The 22,323-nt window shown below is 38.6% G+C and overlaps 1 protein-coding gene across 2 annotated transcripts; it reads right to left on the reverse strand.

Moving 5' to 3' along the window:
• Positions 1–1,375: 1,375 nt before the first annotated feature.
• On the reverse strand, positions 1,376–22,264 carry ACADSB (acyl-CoA dehydrogenase short/branched chain). 2 transcript variants are annotated; one of them, XM_042459782.1, is made up of 11 exons: positions 22,078–22,264; positions 19,369–19,528; positions 18,435–18,535; positions 16,771–16,977; positions 14,955–15,125; positions 13,586–13,711; positions 12,786–12,878; positions 10,195–10,284; positions 9,457–9,594; positions 7,559–7,658; positions 1,376–6,268 (listed from the first exon to the last, which is right to left on the reverse strand). In XM_042459782.1, exons 1-11 carry the CDS (start codon positions 22,126–22,128, stop codon positions 6,198–6,200), a joined length of 1,308 nt encoding a protein of 435 aa, XP_042315716.1. In that variant the 5' UTR covers positions 22,129–22,264; the 3' UTR covers positions 1,376–6,197. The 2 variants fall into 2 exon arrangements, with proteins under 2 accessions (XP_042315716.1, XP_042315717.1); XM_042459783.1 differs by lacking the exon at positions 22,078–22,264 and adding an exon at positions 20,153–20,171.
• Positions 22,265–22,323: the final 59 nt, after the last annotated feature.

The following is a 22,323-nucleotide window of genomic DNA, read 5'->3' on the forward strand; positions in this document are numbered from 1 at the left end:
CCTTCTTCCAAATGCATCCAGCATTTTTTCTTTCATTCATTAACCTCCAGTTCTCCTTATGATTTCCATTTTTGTGGCCAGACTAGATCTATGCTTTTTTTAAAATGTGATGGGAGTAACTGGTGAGGCAGTTTTATCTGCTTTTCCTTCTTCTCTGTGCTTTGGTATTCAACATGGTTCATAAAGGATCTTGGAGGCAGCTCCTGTTTACCTTGCCAGTTGTAGGCAGATACAGATAGTTACATTAAGAGCAGCTGGAGCAGAGTCCCATTATTACCCAGCTCAAACTTATATTGCATTGTTTACTATAAACATACTGCTGCAACTTGACACAAAGCCTAGGTTTCTCCAGCCTTGCTTCATCACCCTCCCAGTGTTGATGCCACTAAAAGCTTTCAATTTGATAGAGGACAAGGGGGAAAAAGGAATCTTGAGGACATAAAAGACTTTGTAAAAAGAAGCTTCTTTGTTAATTGAGGCATGCCTGTATTGCGGTTTAATAATCTGCCCTGGGATCTCTCTCTAGCATTTAAAGTGAGGGATAGAAATCTTAAAATAATTTTTTTTAAAAGAGATATCACCACCACAGGGACTTTGCACTGAATATTTCTGGTTTACTGACAGAAGAGGTTTAATGACACCCATGAACTGCTAAATGTCTCACATTCCCAGGGCTTCCTTTATTTTCAAGATATTACTCTTGGGACTGGAACCCTCCTAACCTTTCACAGCTCATCAGGATGCATACTGTAACAGTCTTTTCCAACTTAAAACCATACAGATTTTGGGACTATAAACCCAACCAACTCCGGCCAATATGGCTAATAATAATAGGTCATAGGTTTTAGGAATGTTAATCCAAAACAAAACATCTGGAGAAAACAAAGCAGTGGAAGGCTGATCAGTAACATAGCATACCCTCCAACTGTCCAAATTTGGCAGGGACATTCCCAATTAATCCTTTGTTGTCCCACTTTTGCATCTACTTTTAAAATGGCTCAGTTTCTTTCCTCCTCTCGTTTTCCCCCTTTGTCCTCAGCTTACTTTAATTGCAGCAAATTTTGTTCAAAGTGCAAAAGTACAGGTGGCCCCTTGGTATCTGCTGGGGCTTGGTTCCAGGACTACCCATGAATAGCAAAATCCATGGATGCTCAAGTCCATATAATACGTGTCCCTGTTTCCATCAGTGAAATGTTTGTGGGTTTGATATAGTTGCCATTATCAAATAAGTAACCACTTCACAGGCATGCTCTTAGGTGGTATGAAGGCATATCACCTGAACAGAACAAAGGAAAAACAGGTTTGTCTGTGATTACAGAAAGATTGGTATCAATATTTTGCCTATTCAGAAGACAAACAAAACAAACAAACCGTGTAGGAACTGAATATAGAGGTTTATTGATTCTGTTGCTTACAAGAGAAAATGTTGACGAAGTTTGTACATCAGAGATGGCACAATCATTAGGGAAAATGAGTTGGCTGCCTTAGGCAGCAGATTTTGGGTGTCATAAAAGGCAGAATATGTTTTGTTACATTCTGTTATTCTGTTCCCACTGGAAGAGATAAGGAGAGATGCTTGTGGCAATTCATTGCCTTATGTGCCAAAATAATCTGGCTGGCTTTCGATACTGCTTGTATGAATGGGCCAGAGAGAAATTTGCTGCTGTGTGTTGTGGTACACTACTAAATTAAGCAAGGGGCTTCCACTCACTCATCCTGATTGTAGTCCAATAGCTTAAATATCCATTTGTTATCTCACAATTGTCCCAAAACATTTGCTTTGACAGGGCATTTCAGTGCAATTACTATGTCCAGGACATAGCCTGATGCAGAACAGAGAAGGCCACATCTTGCCACAAACAATCCAAGGACATTTCAGCAAAGCAAATATGAACTAGAGGTTTTTAGGAATATTTGGTGCAGAGAATGAGCTTTGGGGAAGGAAGATTGTCCTTCAGCTCTTTTCCTGTCCTACAACTGTATAGGACTGTCTTTATGGAAAAGACCATGTTTTCCATGTCCCGGGTTCAATCATTATCATCTCAGGTAATGTTGGGAAAGACCACTTGCTGAAACCTCAGGACAGTGGTTGGTAATCAAGGTAGTCAATACCAAGCCAGATAGACTAGTGGTCTGACTTGGTCTAAGACAGCTTCATTTGTGAGAAGACATTCATCTCTCTACATTGAGGGTGGAGGGGGATGAAGGCAGCTGCAAAAAGACAGAAGTCAAAACAGCAAGATGCTGTAGACTTCAGTATCTGAAAAGTCAAGTCACTAAAAAGATTAGATAATTAAGAAACATTAACTCCAAAAAGGAATACATTTAATTCATTCTAGGCTGGAAAGCTTCCTTGGCACACTTTCCTGTAACTTTCCCCTTTGCCAGTATCCTAGATGCAGCCTGATTTAGATATTTGTTGGCTTGTATGGAAGATCTCCTGTGCCCTCTGCTGTGGAGATTCTGTTATGTTCAGCCTGCTTACTGCTCAATGGATGGCCCTCTAGTGGCTGGTTTAAGGATGGGAAGTGAGCAAGATCAAGATTCCCATTGGAAAATAAAAAGATAGGGTTAATTCTTGTGCCACATTACAGTCTTATGCAATAATCTTTTTCTTTACATTGTCTCATGAGAAAGAACATGGAAACAGTGCACTGATATTTGTTATTCATGCATTTCCCCCAATAAATAAATATCTTTGGGGTCAGAAGAGGAGGATGAATTGCTTTATATAAAATAACTTACCCACATGTCTGTGTCAGCTCTGATCACACAGTGATCAGTATGAAGCTAGAATTGTTTATGTTTCCTTTGTATTATACACAAAAATGTCTTCTAGCAGCAGGGTATTAAAATCTTCTGAATAATCTATGAAGAAACCCAAAATGATTTCACTAAATATGTAATAGATCCCAGAGCTTAGAAAAATTACCTTTTTTGGAATACAACTCTGAATTTCAAAGACTTACCAACTGGGGAATTCTGAGAGTTGTGGTTGAAAAAAGTGAATGCCAAGCTTTGGACAGCTATGTAATGTTACTTCCGGCTTTTATTAACTACAGTGCCCTCACGTAACTGTTTTTTGTCACATGGTAAACCTCTTTTAAGGGTTTCACCCCATACTACAAATGTGGTACAGTTTACTACTTCTATGAGACCTTGCCCTTATGTATGGAATGTTAACTGCTGAGTATAAGAATGCAACCTCATGGTTGCAAAAGAGGTTATTTCTCCTAAAACACTTGATGGTCCCAACACTTGCTCATATAAACTCAGAGATCATTCTCAATGAAGTCAAAGAGTGTCAGTGGTATCACTAGTATTGGTGTCACCCAGTGCAATAATTCACGGTGTCACCACCCCATGGACAGCCTGGGATGGGGGTGAACATGGGGAGGGTCTCATCCTAAAGAACCTAACATCCTGCCACCATCACCCTGGACAGCAAAGATGGGAAAACATTCCCCCATGCATGAAAAAAAATTTTAATTGCAAAAGATCTCATCTAGTGATGTCACCTGATGCAGTCCACACACCACACACTGCCCTAGAGACACCACTGTAAGAGTGCAGAGGATGGTGCCTGAGAGAATCCATTTACTCCTGTGTTTTAAAGGAACAGAGGAAGGCACTTGCAGAGTTGCAGCTTAAACTATAAAGCCACACTGCTTGCAAAAATGTTATATTTGTATTCTCAAATGGAGAACCACATTTTATTTGTTTATTTTTAACAACCTTTCTTGCCCCCCAGAATGTCCAGGACCTTTGCAGGAGTAGCTTGATGAACCTTGATAATCTTCAAACCCTCCCTCATATACCATCTCAAAACCACACTGCAGACTGTAACACTGTCATTCCCCCATCCTTGTATGCTTTTTTTTTTTTTGAAAAATAAACATTTTTGTTTTAAAAGCTGGCACAGACATTTTTGGGGGCCTTTTTGGTCATTCTAATATGAGTATTACCACAATATAGTCTCTCAAATAATTTGACTTATTAATATGCTTGCATTGTGCCTGCCATTATGCTTTGTCATTAGAATGCAAAAGGTGACAAGATAGGAGAGAGGATGGGAATAGAAATATAACAGGTTAACTAGATACCTAGGTTAACATGCCTAGGGCTGTTGTGCCATATCCAGCATGTTATATACAAATAAGACCCAGGAGAGCAAAGGTAGCCCTGTCAACCCTAAGAAAAATTGTTGTGAGAATAACTTGATTAGGACAACAAAAGAGTACAAAAATTCATGTAAGCTTTTGGAATCTCCATGGTTTTAATGGACATCCTCCTCTTATCTTCTTTACCATGAAAGGGTCATTGTGTGCAAAGGTCTTTGTAAATGGAAACCTTAGAGCCAAAATAGCCATGGCATTTGCAGAGCTGACTTTTTGAAAAAAACATACATGGCCAACTCTGTGCTGGGGGAGTGGGATTTTGGTCATTTATCTTGGATGTAGTCTCAGGTGAAATCCCCCCCCCCCCCCCACATTCCCTTCCTCTTTCACTTAATAGATGCCCTTGCATTTCATCCACTTTTCAGGGTTCATTGTCACTTTCCAGATAAACTTAATAATCAGGATATGGAAATTACAATATACTTCACAGAGTAAAAAGGTGTAGAGTTTGTATATGTGATACAAAAACACAGCCAGTTTGAACATTAGGGGTGTGTGTGTGTGTGTGTGTGTGTGTATCTTTAACTCAGAAAATGGCATAATGGCATTTTAAAAGAATTAAATTTATCTGTATACAAAAAATTTGATGACACGTACAGCCCAACCAAACTATTTGAGGATGTGATAAAATGTATATTTGATGCATTATGTAAAAAATAAATCAGTTTTCATAGATGGAAAAAGCTCAGCCTGTTGCAGGGATCTACAGGATGAAAATTACAGGGATCTACCCAAAATGTTGTACTTGAGAAATGGAGTGAAGCAAGGCAACATTTACCCAAAATGTCTCCTTCTGCAGCCTTCAGTACCAGGCCACACTATTTTGTTTTCCTCTGTACAAACATTCAAGAATGGAGTTTCATAAGTGCTTCATCTTTCCACACATTGGGTCATGTAGTTTCCTGAATTTTCCTCCAAGACATTTCTGATCCAATTTGTATTTCAGGGAACCTTGACAACAATATTAATCGGAGTATTAGTAGGCAATGAATGCTAGGCTTCTGTGGCCTCTGAAGAGTACCATAAACACCAACAACCCTATATGAATGGCAGTGTATCAGTTTCCTCATAATTCCATGTTAACAATCATGGGATAAAATCTACCTCTCCCAAAAATGTGTATGTGCGTGTGCGTCTTCAAGTTGCCTGCCGATTTATGGTAACCCCAGGAATTTCAGAGCGTTTTCTGAGGCAAGGAATATTCAGAGGTGGTTTTGCCAGTTCCTTCCTCTGAAATATAGCCTACAGCACTTGGTATTTGTTGACAATCTACCATCCGAATACTAATGAGGGTTGACCCTACTTTGCTTCTAAGATCATACAGAATCTGGTGGCTTTAGGGTACAAAATTCCCTCTCCCCAAATACAGTGTTTGAAATTGGAAAATCAATCAAGGCAATTGATTATTCAGGGTATCATTATCTTATTGAATCAATGTTTTCCATCACTGACTATTTATGTAGTTTAGTCAACTGCATGCCAAAAGTTGCAGAGTACACTACTAAAAGTTATCACTCTTGTATGAACAGAATTCCAGGCATTTCCTTCATGGGTGATTTGATACTTAGTTCTTTGTCATAAATTCATATTTAAACGTGTTGTGCATTCACCTGAATAAGCACCCCAAATTTATGCAGATGCAAAGATTCAAAGAGAAATGTGATAAAATAAAAGCAGTCTTGGTAAATTTCACCAGCCAAGAATCAACTGAAGTTATTCATTCTATAGTCTCTCAGCACATGCTTTCAAAAGCAATTAGTTTTTTAAATGATGGGTGTATATAACCTTTTCTTTCATTACATCTGAAAAAATTATATAATACATTATTGTAGTGGTGGTACAGACCACTACAATCTTGTATCAGGCACTGTACAAGGATGTAAAATTGCCACCATGTGGACATTTCTGTGCTTTAAAAAAGAGGAAATAAGGAGTGATCTATGATCCCACCAGTTAAGGCAAGCAGTTTCAAATTTTCTGTGAAATAATCACTGTGTCAGTCATTAAGTCTCTTGAATTTTAGTATTCTTGAGCAATGCATTTTGCGATGGTGTTCAACTGGATATTTGAAGTTCCTTCATATATGGTGCCTGAAACAAACCATCAGGAAGACAAATGAATCAAGGAAGCATATAAACAGTGATTAAAGCACTTTCAGTAAACACACAACCATGAAGCAAAGATTCAATATGTAATCAAAGCAGAGTTAAAAATTCTATAATGTGCCTACAATGAGAGTAATTTCTGTCACAAATGCAGTATGTTAGCAATTGCACACTGACTTTGAGGGTGGGCAGAATTTTTATCATTAAGGAAAAATGTAAAGAAACAATTTGTCTATGTGAAACAGTTACATTAAACTCTGTTTCACATCATTTTGCACATGATGCTATTAAATGGAAGCAGCGCATACATTAAGTTGTGATTTGTTGACTGATGAGACACCAGTAGTCCTACAAACATGGATTTGTATCCAGACCTAAGCATAATCCACTAATTTTATGAGTGACCTGAGTAGATCAATCCCAGTAATGAAACTGTACTCTAAATATGACAAGTTTTGATCTAACCCAAGATCGGCAGTACATAAGGTAATTATTGTTGTGTGGCTCCAAGTCATTTTTTACTAAGGGAGACCCTAAGGCCTATGATAGGTTCTATCATAGGGTTTTCTGGGCAAGAAACTTGCCAAGAGTCTGAGAGTGTGTGATTTGTCCTAGGTCACCCATTGCGTTTTTAGCTTGAAGTGGGAATCAAACACTGATCTCCAGAGTCATAGTCCAACCCTCAAATCACTACATAATTCCAGCTTTGCAATAGGCATTGCATTGGGTTATGCAAAACTTAATACAATGCACTCTCTAAGATATATATCTGTAATGGACAATCACTCCTGGTAAAGTCAACCCACAGTTACTGTTGACATGCAGTTGCATGGGCCTTGCTTTGCTATGATTCAATTCTGTGCTGCTAGGGACTGCATGTGAATAATACATCCATAGAGATAGGGAAGATTGTATGGGCTTATCAATGCAATTCCATAAAACAACACTATATTTGGCCTACATTCTAATTCTGGGCAATTAACAAAATATAACATATAATCAATCTGCTTGCAGTGTCTTAAACTTGGAGATAAAAGGTCAAGAACCTGATGTTTGGCTAAGCTCTAACAAGCAAAGTTCCACATCCTTATTTACAGGTTGAGTCTCCCTTATCCATAATGCTCAGGAACAGAAATGTTTCTGATTTTTCCAGAATATGAAATATTTGCATTGCAAATATTTCAATATTGCATAATGTTCTATGGATAACTTTCTGATCATTCAGCCCTCATTTTGAGAAAGAAACAAGATAATACAGGAGAAATTGCTACTTACCAATCTTGCAGTCCCTGTAATATTTCTCAATAGGGTAATCTTTTGTGAAGCCAACTCCACCCATCCATTCAATACACTTACTTGTTGTTAGAGTTGCAACCTATGAGAATGGACAGCAGGCATGATGCAAATTGTTTTAGATTCTGCTGTGCTGATCACAAGCAAAGAAACATATGCACATATTGCTCACTGAATTATAATGACTAACTTCGGCAATTTTACATAGTGATTATGTCTGCTGGCAAATTGTTTTTTAGTTTATTGTTCTGTTTCTATTACCAATGTATTATGCAATCAAATTAATTTAAATATAAATATTACAGCTGATATGTTTCAGGACATAAAATGCTATGTAGGAGGATGCCAAGTTCATGATAGTATATTTAATTTGTTGAATAATGTAAAGTTCCTGGATTGCACCACTATATGGAAATTAATTCTGGAAAAGCATGGATGGGAGTGCATTACATACCAGTGATGTTCAGACTGCTAATGCATCCCTTAAAGGTATTTAAAAGTTACTTAGTATGGATATAAAGTTCTGTGGTTTACACAATACATTTGTTTTCCTTAAGGTGGTCGAGGCATGGATGATATGCTCTCTAAGGCAGGGGTGGGCAAAGCATAGCCCTCTATGAATGTCTGAACTGCAACTCCCAGCATTCCTTACTATTGGCTATGCTGGCTAGGGTTGATAGATGTTGCATTTCGGCAACATCTGGATGGCTGCATGTTGCCCACCCTGATCTAAAGCAATAAGCAGCACATGGACTCTTCTTTTTCCCAGAGCAGACCATTTGTGCTGCTTCACTGATATCAAAAGTAATTAATTATGTGTTATGATGCTGTAAAAAGCTACATTCAAGATGTATCTTGTTTTAACCTTGCTGTAGGCCACCTTGTGTAAATCCTATGTGTAAATTAAATCATTCTATCCATCTATCAAAGGATTACAGTATGCATGGAATGGATAGCCATTGTTTTTCCTTCTCTCAAGAGTCCCTCTTAAACATCTACTCTTGATCTGTGTTAGAATCCCAGGGCAACTGATTTTATGTTACGTCTTCTTCCATGTTACACTATCTTAGCTCCTTAGCTCTCCTCTCAACCTTCAAAGTCAAACCGAGGAGTCTGCATTCCAAACATCACTGTTCTATTTGCAAGGGATGTAACATAGGAGTGGGGAACATGTAGCCCGTTAGATGTTTTTGGCTGCAACACCCATCAGCCCTTCCCAGGATAGCCAATGGTGAGTCATCATTGCAAATGCAGTCTAAAAACACCCAGAGGACCATATGTTGCTTATCCCTATTGTAGCTGCAGCTACTAGCCAGGCTGTTTGCAGAAAGGCCATGCAATGCTTTTTTTAAGGTCTTTTACTAGGTTTCACTTGAAGATGTTAGTATTTCCAGTTAGAAATGAATCTTAAGGGCCTTGAATCTAAACAACTGTTGTGGGGAGCTTCTATGCATACTGTAATCCTTAAGGTGATTTTTGGTGTGTGTGTGTGTATATATATCCTAGCTACTGGCAGGAATTGAGACAACCATGCAAGCAAGCACAATTGAAGTACTTTGCTGCTCTTTCCCCCTCAAAGAATATCCCCCTCATATATACTATGGCAAGCCACTGTTGAATGATGAGACTTTCAACACATATTTTCAATAAGATTTTTTTTGGGGGGGGGGGATAAACAACTCACTAGGCATGTCTAAAGTACCTTTTGAATCAAGTCAATATCCTCTTTAAAAGAAGAATGCTTTTCCAGTCATTAAACATTTTATTTTCATCCTAGGTAAAACAATGATTATGTATTTACAAAGTAAATGTCAAAGACTTTGTTTCCTTTCATTATATGCTAGAATGAAGAAAATAAAAACAAAACAAGACCAGCTCACCTCTGCTGTATAATACTTGGCCATGCTTGCTTCTTTTATAAAAGGTTTTCCTGCTTCTACAAGACGGGCTGCATTATAGGTTAGCAACCTTGCAGCTTCAATCTGTGTGGCTACTTGAGCAATCTGATGTTGCATTCCCTTGGAAGAAACAAAACCCATAAGAGAAAACAAAGGACAAAACTAATTTAGTCTTCCTTCCTTGACTGTTAAGAACATGCTAAGTTTCTTATCCTATGAATAAGTGACATTTCAATTCCTCACATGTTCACCCAGAAGAAAATATACTGGGGCTTACTTCCAAGTAGGACTTCATAGTACTACAGCCTTCATGACCAAAAACTGGGATTAAAAAAAATCTAATCCAAAACTCAAGGAGAAATTAATACTACCATTTTTTATTTTAAAACATAGTTTATAGTAAATACATATGGCAGCACAATATAATAATAAGTAATTAAGTCATGTTACAGTTCTTAACTGTACTAAATTCCAAATGAATTATTTCAAAACGCTGTCATGCTGCATGAAAAAAACAAGAGAGCATTTGCTGTCTTTCAAGTTGAAAAATGTTGCAGAAATGGAGAAACTGACTCTTGTGATATATTGTTCAAACTTAACTACTCATAGCTGACTGTAAGAAAGCTACAATACTTCAGTGATGAGAAGCAATATTGTCACCTGTAATAAACATTTCTTCTTTATAGTTAGACACATTTTACAGAATGTACCAATCAGTACCTGAAATTCAAATATGCTTTTCCCAAATTGGTTCCTCTGCTTTGTATATGGGAGAGTTTGGTCAAAACATCCCTGTGCTAATCCCAGCATCTGTGAATGAATCACACAAAACCCATTACTATTAAGGCTAGAAAAGTGTCTCAGTCCTCTTAAAAGCAAAGCAAGCCTTGTTGCTGCTGTTATTTATGTATGTATTTATTTTATTAATGTATATCCAACTTTTCTCCCAGCACAGGATTCAAGGCGGTGCACAATGTTTTGAAAAAACAATACAAGTGTGTCTTAATACCTAAGTTAAAACACATTTAAGCTTCTATTAAAAACATAAGTTAAAACAGCAATAAAAACTTAAGACATTATCAAATAAAAACACTAGCCTCTTATTAAAAAATGCAGCATATTAAAAAAACAAATTCCTCCTTAAATAAAAAAGATCTTTACCTACCAGCAGAAAAACATCAGGAAGGGGGTCAATGGGACCTCCCAGAGAAGGGAGTTCCACATTTTGAGAGCAGCCACCAAGTAGGCTTTCTCATGCCTAACCAAATGTGCCTTGTTATAGGCTTATAAAAACAACACTGAGTATTATTCCTATTGATACCAATGTTACAGTGCACTGGAATTAATGAATCTCCAGGACAATACAAAGCTCAGTGCTATGTTTATGCTAAAGGAAAGATGGGGAACTTGCAACCCTGAAGATGCTACTGGGATCCATCAATCCCAGGCCAGCATGACCAATGGTCAGAGATGATGGAAGCTCTCTTCCAACAACAACTGGAATTACCACTGAGTTTAACAGAAGTTACCTGGGAATAGGAACTGTGCAGTCTTAACCTTTCTGCAAATACTGTAACAAAGAATAGGCTAATCTGTGAGGGGCAGGGAGTGGGAGAAGTAGAGAGCCAGTGTACTATGGTGCTTTAAGCACTGGACTAGGACTTGAGAAATCCAGGTTCAAGTTTCTCATGAGTCATTTGGTGACTTTGGGCCATTTAATTTCTTTCATCCTGACCTATCTAAACATGTTTATTGTAATGATAAAGTGAGAGCAAGTCATGTGTGCCATCTTGAGCTCACTGGAGGGAAGTAGGATGTAAATGCAAAATAACAAAATGTAAAATAATAATTGGTCTAACTTAAGGATCTAAAGCAGCTGGGTTTATGGAGTCTCAGCCAAAGGAATTATAGTCAGGGCTGACAAAACCAGAGTGAGAACTTCCAGCGGTAACTTTGCTTAGTAGAGGCCCATAGGAAAAAACAGGATAGGAAGGGTTCTGTCTTCTACAAGGATCCAACCAGCGAATCTATTTATCACAGCAAAACACAGTGGCCTCTTCACAACATCCAGAAGGCAGTTCAAAAGCCAGAAGTCAGGCATTGGTAAAATCACCTCATCACAACCTCTTAATTTTATTAGCATAATTTTCAAGTTCCCACCATGCAGTGTAATGTGAATTCACTTATAAAGAATCCATTCCAATTCCTAATTTGTGAGAAAACCATCTGCCCACATTAATGTATGCTACCTTGATAAGTTTCCTTCTTATTAATATTTAGTTCTTGTAAACCATATGTAAGAGCCTGATATTTTTCATAATGTGTTAATTAACATTTCAGTTGAAGTAATGACAGTTTGTATGTGTGTGTGTTTTAATGGGTCTTTGCTCACAGAATTTTTATATGAGTTTTTCTTTGCAGATAATCTGTAAGGAGCCACTTGGGCAGGGACTATTCACGCACACTCGATCCTCTGTCTTCTCTCTCATCCAGCCACAGATTGGTTTCACAGAGGAAAAATGTGTGGAGATTTAACCCTTTCTATCACATCCCATTCTGCTTTTAACTTCCTCTTCTAAAATTTAATCTTCATCCTTAAATCTCGTATTTGCTTCCAATCTCTCCATGGGCTTTTTCACACCATGCAGTTATAATTCCACATTAACTGCCATGGCAACATTCTACAGAATCCTGGGGTTTGCAGTTTGGTGAGGCAATAGAAATCTCTGGCTTAGAATTCTAAGTACCCTTTTCTAAACTACACCTCCCAGGATTCCATAAGGTGCTGTAACTCTGTAGCGTGAAAAGGCCCTTTACATCCCCTGCCCGGGATGTCCATCTGATGTATATGAAAGTGATGGAGAAAAGGGGATGATTACTGAAGTGGAAGGAGCTTTTAAAAGAATGAATCCCACATTCCTAAGATATCTTCTTTTGATGTGGGAGGAAGTGGTTTTGAAAGCACTCTTTTCTCTCCCTACTTGAATGAAGTCAGGCTTGGATAGGATGTGCTAAATGCTCCACAGGATGCATGAAAAATTCCCAAGGATATACACAACCCAAAGGTTTCTCACTTCTGAATTAAATCAATGTAACTGTCCTGGAAAAAGTCAGGACTGGAGTGTGGAAAGGGGTACAGAGCATGCCAGAATCCAACAACCAATTTTTCATCTCTTTATTACTGCAATTACAACAGCTCTGTTTTTCATAGTTCTGCCATATCATTTTTTGAGATCTAGATGGCACAACATATCAGTATACAGATGATGCTAACTCTATACTAGGCTCAAGCATTGAACAGTGCTACTCACCTGGGCACTTATCCCAATCCTTCCTGTATTGAGCATTTCAATTGCATATTTATAGCCATGTCCAAACTTCCCCAGTATATTGCTCTCTGGAACCTGAAAATTAAATAACAATTAGCCTGTAATTACTAGTCTTTACCCTGCTCCTCAAAGCTATTATTTCAAGTCAAAATATTGCGTTTGAGAAGAAAAACCTATGTTGTGTTTTGTTTTTGGCTGACAAGAACATTTTAAAAGTGAGCTCCAGAGTGGTGTGGTGGTTTGACTATGACTTTGGAGACCAGCGTTTGAATACCTGCTCAGCCATGTAAACCCAATGGGTGACCTTGAGCAAATCACACCATCTCTCAGCCTCGAAGAAAGACAAAGGCAAACCCCTCTGCACATATCTTGCCAAGAAAACCCAGTGGTAGGTTGGCCTAACATCTCCATAAGTTGGGGCACACAACTATAACAAACAGCCTTCCCCCTTCTCCTCAAAGCCAGATATTGTTTTAAGCCATGATCTTGCATTTAAGAAGAAAAACAAATGTGTTGCCTTTGGGTGACAAGAACATTTTAAAAGTGAGTGTGAAAACGCATGAAAATGCAAAGGTTAGTAATACAGCTTACACATCCTCTGTGACCTAATAATAATATATTTATCAGCTCAGAAAAGAAAACACCACCATCCCTACACACAAAAAACTTGCAGTATGCTATTAGTCTTCTAATATCATGCTAGCTTTACAGTTGTTACCCAATGATCCACGATATTATGACCAAACCATATTCCACAGAACTTTAAAATGAGATTACTCTACCTTTACATTTTCAAATGTTACGGGACATGTAGATGTTGCTCTGATCCCAAGTTTATTCTCTTTCTTTCCCACATGCAAGCCTTCTGTGTTACGGTCTACTATGAAGCATGTAATTCCTTTATAGCCCTGAAAAAGGTAGATAATAACAGAACCAGAGATATGCCACTTATTAGGACAACCAAGCAAGTATATGACAACCTTAGTAGTCCACTTCATTCCACCCCGAATTAGGTATATCCATGTCTGATTCAAGTCAACTGGACCTTACTACAACAATCAGAGCTAGACTCCTGTCCTGTTGTGATGTTTTGCTGTGATGTTGTAATCTCCTGTTTACATCTGAGCAGAACTACCTAAAATATCGAGAGTAGCAAGCAGTCTCCAAAAATACAATTAATCTATTAATAGTTGAAGATGGCTAAGACCATCATACACTCCCAAATAAAAATCTAAAGTTACTTTGTGGGACTAGAACTCCCAGGAGCCTCCTAGCCAGTATGAGCAATAAGTAGGTTTTCCAAGCTCTGCAACAAGTCTTTCAAACTGCATATTAAAACAGAGGCAAAAGAGAGGAGACACAGCCTTCAGCCTTGTTTCCTCCTGAATAATTGGAGTAGCCCTATTGGTAATGAGTGCTCCTGGCAATGGCTGTGACTTTGGAGCCTGGCTGAACAGTTCAGTCGAGCCTGCAGGATACTCACAGAGCACTGATAATATACTTCCAGGATACAACTGTTGAGACAGGTTTCCTCAGATGTAAACAGAAGAAGAAAAACACCAGCCCCAATTAGAAGGGTAAAGGTGACAGTCTTATGCCCTTTACTTCTGTCATTAATAGTGCTGCTAGCAAGTTTCCAAGAAGAGAAAGAAATCCATAAGAAGAGAGGGAGAGGGAGAGAGAAAGAAAAAAGACAGCCAATACAGTGGGCTGTCTACATTCTCTGGGGTTAGGGATGCAGAACCCCCATGAAAGTGAAAAAACTGCAAATTAAAAAAAAACACTTTTTTTACTTGACAAAATACTTCTTCAGGAATCTTTAGGTCTTCCAGTGCAACTCTATACTCACCATCTGCCAGAGGTTAATTACAGAATCATGCTGTAGGATCTACAACTGCCTAGAGAGGTGTTTTCTCTTGAAATCTCTAGGTCCCTCAGCACGACTCTATGGTCAACTTCCAGAAGAGTCATGCTGGTGGACCTAGAGATTCCTAGAGATAACATATTAATAAAATCTGCAAACAGGCAAAACAGCAAAAGTCAAAGCTGCAAATGTGGAGGGCTGACTATATAAGCAAGGTATGAGGCCCCATTTCTATCACACCACTAATCTTTATACAGCCCCCCACAACAACTACATTAGCCACTTACTGCAGAAGGATTTGCATTTGCCATCACAAAAAACACTCCTGCCTGTTCAGCAAAGCTAATCCACATCTTTGACCCATTGATGATATAGTAGTCCCCCTTCTTTTCAGCACAAGTCTTCAAGGAAAATGCATCACTGCCTGATCCCGGCTCTGTAAGGCAAATGCTGCCCATCTGCCATAGAAGAGAAAGTCAAATTATCAGTCATTTTCATGTATAGTGATTTTTGAAAACACAGGTGCCATCATGTAATAAAGATGTCAAGAAAATATTTGAGGTTAAGGTCCATTTAACTCACTGGAACTCCCTTCTAGATAACCACGGAGTTATGCTGTTAATTTATTCCTTGTCTGATGAAGTGGAGCTTTGAAAGCTTGCAACAAGTATATTGTGCATTTTGGTTGATCAATAAAGATATCACTGTTTAGTGGGTTTTTGTTTGAATTTACTAAATGGCCAACATAGCTACCCCTGCACGTTTTCTGGATTGATAGATACCACATGGTAGCTGCAACAGGGGAACCCTGTAGAATGAGCCACTGGACTGGGACCTTCAACCAAGGTAGAATATTTTTTTTCTTCTCAAATTTGAACTTGATTGGCATGTTTTACCCCTACACCTACCAAAATGTTCCTGATGCAAAAACACGGGAGACTTCTTGAGGAATCCATTGTCCTCTGCCTACAAAGAGGCCTGTGGCCTCACAGGAATGGAGACAGATTGGATTGAAAAAGAGAAGTCCTTGTTGATATACAAATGGAATTTAAATTTCCTGGATTTTGTCCAATTTCCACATGCCAAGAAGGAGGGGCCAGCCTGCTAAAGATACCCTCTCCATAACATCTTAACTAAAGACAGAAACAACAAAATGCAGCTACCTTACTAACATCTCTAATTTTTCTCGTATTTGGTATGCAACATCTTTCCTGATGAAGAAGCCAGTGGAACTTAGAAAACTTGCAACAAGTATATTGTGCATTTCAGTTGACAAATAAAGGTATTGTTTTGTGGATTTTTGTTTGAATTTACTAAATGTACAACATAGCCACCCCTGAATGGGTTTTTTTTTTTGGGGGGGGGGGGGACAGTACTTTATTACAGACCAGACATTTCGTAGGCAACTCCTGAGCCTGTGCACATACCATTAAAGTTTTTATATTATCATTAAATGAGGGTATACAACTTTGTAAAACCTATAGATGGGAGAATATAGCACTTACAATAGGGTGATAAGGTCTGCACATTTTCTGTCTTGTAATAAAAGAAATTAAACTTTTTACAGAAGAATGTCAGATATTCCTTTAAAGATGTAAACAAAACTACAGGTTTACCCTGAAAATTAGTACACTAGGACACCTGATAAAGTATATTCTAAAAGTGGGGCATGCACTAGATTCAAGTATACTGAACAAAAAGATAAGATATATACCTCTGACTTGATAATAAATACACCAATTGGATGTTAGAAGGAAACAAAAAAGCTGTTAGAGCTTCCTCCCTAACATCCTTTTATTAGGAGGCAGATATTCTATTCAGATAACTCTTCAGTAGCTGACTACCTGTTCTGGTCAGAGTTTTAAATGGCTGTGCTGCACTTTAATATTATACTACTGGTTCATTATTAGTATGGTGTTTTAAAATTGTTTTAATTGATGCTTTACTAGAATAATTAATGTAGTTTGTATTTCAATATGCGTTATTTGTTGGGCTTTGGCTTAACCTTTTCTTTAATTATGTTGGAAGCCTCCTTGCATCTCAGCCTTGGGAGAAAGTCAGGATATAAATCAAATAAACAAGTAGTCTGCTTACTAAACGTACCATATCTTTTGACAATCTGGGCAAATAAGTTCTCTTTTGTTCTTCTGTGCCGTAAGTTGTAAGCAGTTTGTTGATGAATGTATTCTGGAGTTCACACACAAGTGATACAGATGGATCAACCTTGGCCAGCTCCTCAACCACCAGAATGGTAGAAAAGAAAGAAGCCCCAGTGCCTCCATATGCTGGATCAAGGTCAATACTCATCAGCTTAAGAAAGAGACAACAAGCTATTATTAGGTAAGAGGAAAAGATTACACATTTTGAAACACCTGAATCCCAGACCTTAGTTGGAAGCAAGAGCTATGGACTTCAAAAAGGACTTTCTAAGGAGCTTCCCAGTTGAATCATGTTTACATGGGAGTAATTTGTTCAGCCTACTAAACTCAGTGAAACCAGACTGGGCTACATGTGGGTTTAGGCATATAACCCAAGCCTGTTATCTATACATTTGTTTGCGCTGGTGTAGCAGCAAATTTTGGAGTCAGAATGACAAGTTACTAGATGTTGAGAATCCCTTATCTGGTATTGTGAAATCTGAAGTACTCCCAAATCTATAATGTTTTGAGCTATGACACAAATAGCATGGTATGTACAGTACCTCTATTGGATTTGCAAGGCTGGAGAGGGGTACAGCTGGAGACAGATACAATGATGTGGGAAAAGGCAGGAAACCACACCTCCCACTGTCTCACAGGTCCACAATTTCTCTCCAGCCTTATTATGTCTCATTATGCATATGGTAATAAAGGTATTCCAAAACTGGAAAAAATGCAATATACAGAACACTTCTGGATTTCGGATAAGGGATACTCAACCTGTAATACATTCTTGCTGTCCATGACATCTTAATAACTAAAAGATAACCATAATACCTGAAGACAGCAAATATATCTGTCTAAGATTTACTTCTATTTCAAAAACTGGATAGATTATTTGGGCAGAATCCTATTGGATTCTAGTGTTGTGCTTTCTAAAAAATTGGGTAAGTGTGACTCTATTGCCATCTTTCTCTCTCTCTCTCTCTCTCTCTCTCACACACACACACACACACACACACACACACACACAGAGCCCTCTCTCATTTTTTACTTGGTGAGTGGGTAGTTATCTGATATGGCATCAGTTGTGAGCCATAGCATCAGTTGTGAAACTTCTTGCATAACTGTGGGATGCACTATAATCATACTGATGTACAGTAAAATATATTGGGTATTGGCCTTTACCTGATACACACAGGATAGTCAAATAAAAATAAATGAATACTGACAATTTGTCCTCCGTGCTTATTTTACGATATCACTAATATTTTAGCTTATAATGCTATGTAATACTGACATATCAGCACAACAGATACATCTGGTGCCCATATGATGTAGTGGTTTGAGTGTTGGACTTTGACGCTGGAGACCAGAGTTCAAATCTTGGACAGGTCTCAGATTTAGAAGGCAGCAATGGCAAACCTCTGAATGAATCTAGTCAAGGAAACCTCAGGTAGGAATCAGTTGCTGTAGGTTGAAATCAAGTTGAAGATACATAGTAGCAACTATTTACACATGCATTCACACATGCACACCTTATGCAGAAAAGCCAGTAGCTGCACACAATAATTCACAGAAAACAAAATGTATATCCTATTCTTAACACGTTCAAAACATTGTACATACCCCTTGTTCAAATAGCCCTTTTAGTAAAGATTCATCCAGTTTTGCCTCCTCATCCATTTTTTGTACTAATGGTACAACTCGCTCTTGTGCAAACTTTTTTACTGAAAGGAAGAAAAAGATATAAAGAAGCCTGTTCTTATTTTTTTATACTTACTTTAAGGCTGCCTTTTAGTGTAACTTCTTTACAAGATTCAAAGGAACCAGAACTTTAATCAGTGTTAATTTCAAATGACTTTAGTCTGTTTATTAAAGCTTTAGACATAGAAAGATCTGTCCTACACAGCAAATGAAGAAAAAAATAGCACTTTTGATCTCTGCTTTCTACTGCGGAAAAGAAAACATTGTACCCCAACTTTTAAAGGTATATTTAATAATATTGTTGCAAAACAATGAGGTCACAGCTACAAAGAAAAAGCTGAACATAAAGGAATGAGCTGTGATGTTCAACATACAATCATAAAGCAGGACTGGAGAATATGTGGTACTCCAGATATTGCTGGGCTACAACTTCCATCATCTATCACCATTGGCTTTAATAACTTTGAATGATAGGAATCCCAACAATATCCGGAGGGCCAGATGTTCCCCACTTCTGCTATGAAGAAGGGAACTTCCCAAGGCCTGTTGAAGAGCACAGATTTTGTTATAGTAGACTAAGGGTACATCTACACTATAGAAATAATGTAGTTTGACACCACTTTAACTGCCATGATGCCATCCTACAAAATCCTGAGATTTGTATTTTTGTGAGACACCTGCACTCTGGCCGAAAAGGCTAAAGATCTTGTAAAACTACTACATTACTTCTAGTGGGGTAAAATTGCATTATTTCTACAGTGTAGATGCACCCTAAGAATGATTTTAGAATGAATTAAAAGAACAGATTGAGCTACAGCCAGAGTTCAAAGATATTTAATTAAATCAGGTACATTACCCATTTCTTTAATCATTATCTCCTCTTCTGTAAATGTGTGAAGTGGAACGTGAGTTACCACATCTTTGGATAGGTTCGGTAAAGGTTCTGGTTTGGAAGATTTAAAGATGCAGGGGTGGGTCATCCAAGCGTTTACATAGGGATATGCATTCCATCTTAGCTGCAAACAAAGAATGTTTTAAGGGGAGAGGTACAATGCTAAAGAAAACAAACTTCTTCTAGAGGGTCTAGAAGGGTGGGAATTGTGCAGCCCTCCAGAGTTTGCTGGACTGTGACTCTCAGTAGCTCTAGCCAGAAAAGATAATAACATGGAATTCTAGGACCAGGAGTTAAAGTTCAATAACATCAGAAAAGCCTCATGAGCCCCACTTCTGTATAGAAGTAAGATTTCACTATAGACTCTATTGCACTGAAAGGAGCAATGGCAGACTTGGGTGAAGTGTTAAAGGACATTGCATTCCTATGCTTGGGCTACAACAAAGGAAGGTTATTCTAGTATGAATGCTGGTAATGATGACAGTGTTCACAAAAGTACGTTAGTGCACTATACAGTACATAGGATTGCAAACAGGTTGAAAACAAACCTCCGTACATGAATGGGTGATTCTCCAGGTGTTGCTGAACCGCAGCTCCCATTCACTCTAACCAGCATAGCTAATGCTGTGCGGTGATGAGATGTGCAGTCCAGCTACAAAACTTGAATGGTGGTAGCTCATTTCACATAACCATGTATATTCACATGCATATCTTGCATAATCCACACCAGTATCTAGTCGGGACCTACTTGGTTATCATGCCCAAGATTTGGAATACTTCCTCTTTAACTCTTTGAGGGCCTTCCGTTGGGACATGAAGACTTTTCTCTGCAGAAAGACATTTGACTTATCAAGCCATTGTTTTGATTCTCACTGGCATTTTTGAATATCCCAGATCCAAAACTCCACTGTAAAGTCAAGTCCCTTATGCACAAGTCCCTTATGACTTTCTGGTCAGGCTGCACAAGTTGAATAAGGTGGTAGATTCACTGTACTATTTCCCCCCTCTACTTATATCCCTGCCCTGAAATGTGTTGTTTGCAATCAGGTGATAAAGCATGAACGTGGTACCAGCAACAGGTCTCATACAGAAAGTTTTGTGGAAACACAATTTGTCTAAGCTGAGATTTTAAATTCTGGTTTTGTTTCTTTGATTTAAACAGTCTTAATTGTATTGGTCTTGTTGGTGAGAACATGAAGACCACCACCACTGCATAGATATTACTACAATCACAAAAATAACTTGTGATTGGTTTCAGATAAAGGCCTTTATAATTACATTTCTCTGCCCTTTTCACCAAATTTTACTGCGTTTAAAACAATGATGCCTTTCCCTTGTTTTTCTATATTTTTTCTAACCGTAGAAAATCTGTTAAGCAGTAAAAAAAGGTGGAATATGAAGAGACTGCATCCTTGTTCAGGACTGTAAAGCTTTTCTCCACAATAAAAGTTATGATAGGTCATATACAAAAGTAAACTCCTAAACCGCATGGGAAGGTCAGTTCCAAGGATGCATGAATGTATGTGCCTTTAGGTTGCCTACTGACTTATGGTGACCCCATGAATTTCATAGTTTTCTTAGGTAAGGAATACTCAGAGATGGTTTTGTCACTTTTAGACCATTGCAAAAAGTTAGCAAGAAATATGAGAAGTGAATATCACATTTACAGAATGATTTTAAATTACAGAATCTCACACAGAATTCAACAGATTTCTACTGGGCATTTCCCATGGATAGGAAACCCAACTTTTTTTGCATTTGACCCTCTAACTTAATATTGTGTACTTGATGTCAATAGGCAGCTTGAAGGCACATAAACATACAAACATGACGGACTCCTGCTTCCTAAAAGTAAAAAGCTGCTGTTTTTCTCTGCTTTACCTCCAGTTTAACTTTGCGTTATTTCACTTTAAGAGTGACGTCGTCTGATAAACTTCCCGTATTTGCAGATTTTTAAATAAATTTAAATCTAGTTTAATCCCGTTTTTCAGTGTGATAAGCTCCTAGGTCTTTCAGAGCAACTTTTAGTTAAAGTTGACCATAGAGTTGCACTGGAGGACCTAGATATTCCTAGAGAGAACATATTAATTGAATCCACAAATAATCAGATCTGCAAATATCAAAGCCACAAATATGGAGGCATGAATGTATCTCCAGTTTGGCCAACAATCAGGAAGCCTGGGAACTGAAGTCCCAAAGCCATCTGGAGGACCAAAGTTTGAGAAGCACTGCTTTAGGATGCTGCCTTATTTCTTCCATGGCAGCCCTCCCCATTCTTTCAGTCTTCTTCTGGTTTCCTGGCTGCAGCCCTCATTTCCATTTCCATTTCCATTATCATGCCAGGTATGAGAAGCCTTTCACTGTTTCACTGTCCACTACAGTGGTTCCCAACCCTTGGTCCTCCAGGTGTTTTGGACTCCTACTCCCAGAGGCCCCAGCCACTTTAGCCAGTAGTAAGGCATGATGGGAGATGAAGTCCTAAACATATGGAGAACCAAATGTTGGGAACCACTGTTCTAGTAGGTTGGCACTTTAGGACCTTGTCTTCATGGCTGCCCCTTCCCACTCCTAGTCTCCCTCCTTTATTTCCTGATTGCAGCCTCCATTCTCAAAAGGGCCAGGATTTGAACACAGAACCCCAGGGGCTGAGCCTACATTTGCTGGGGCACTCACCTTCCCAGGGCTCCTCAGCAGAGCAAACAGTCCTGCAGCAGCAGCAGCCATGGCTGGAGCCAATGTCAATTATTTGCCAACCCTTCAATACACATTTGCTAGTGGAGCCCAAAGAGGTAAAGAAGCACGGTTTTCTTTACAACTCTGGCTCCCGTCCGACCTCCCCAAATGCGGGGCGTAGGTGGCACCAAATACTTTTTGGTCCCTCTCTCGCCCCATAGAAACGGCGTTGGAGAACCGGAGCTT

Source organism: Sceloporus undulatus, chromosome 3 (genome assembly GCF_019175285.1).
Source record: "Sceloporus undulatus isolate JIND9_A2432 ecotype Alabama chromosome 3, SceUnd_v1.1, whole genome shotgun sequence".
Classification (NCBI taxonomy): domain Eukaryota; kingdom Metazoa; phylum Chordata; class Lepidosauria; order Squamata; family Phrynosomatidae; genus Sceloporus; species Sceloporus undulatus.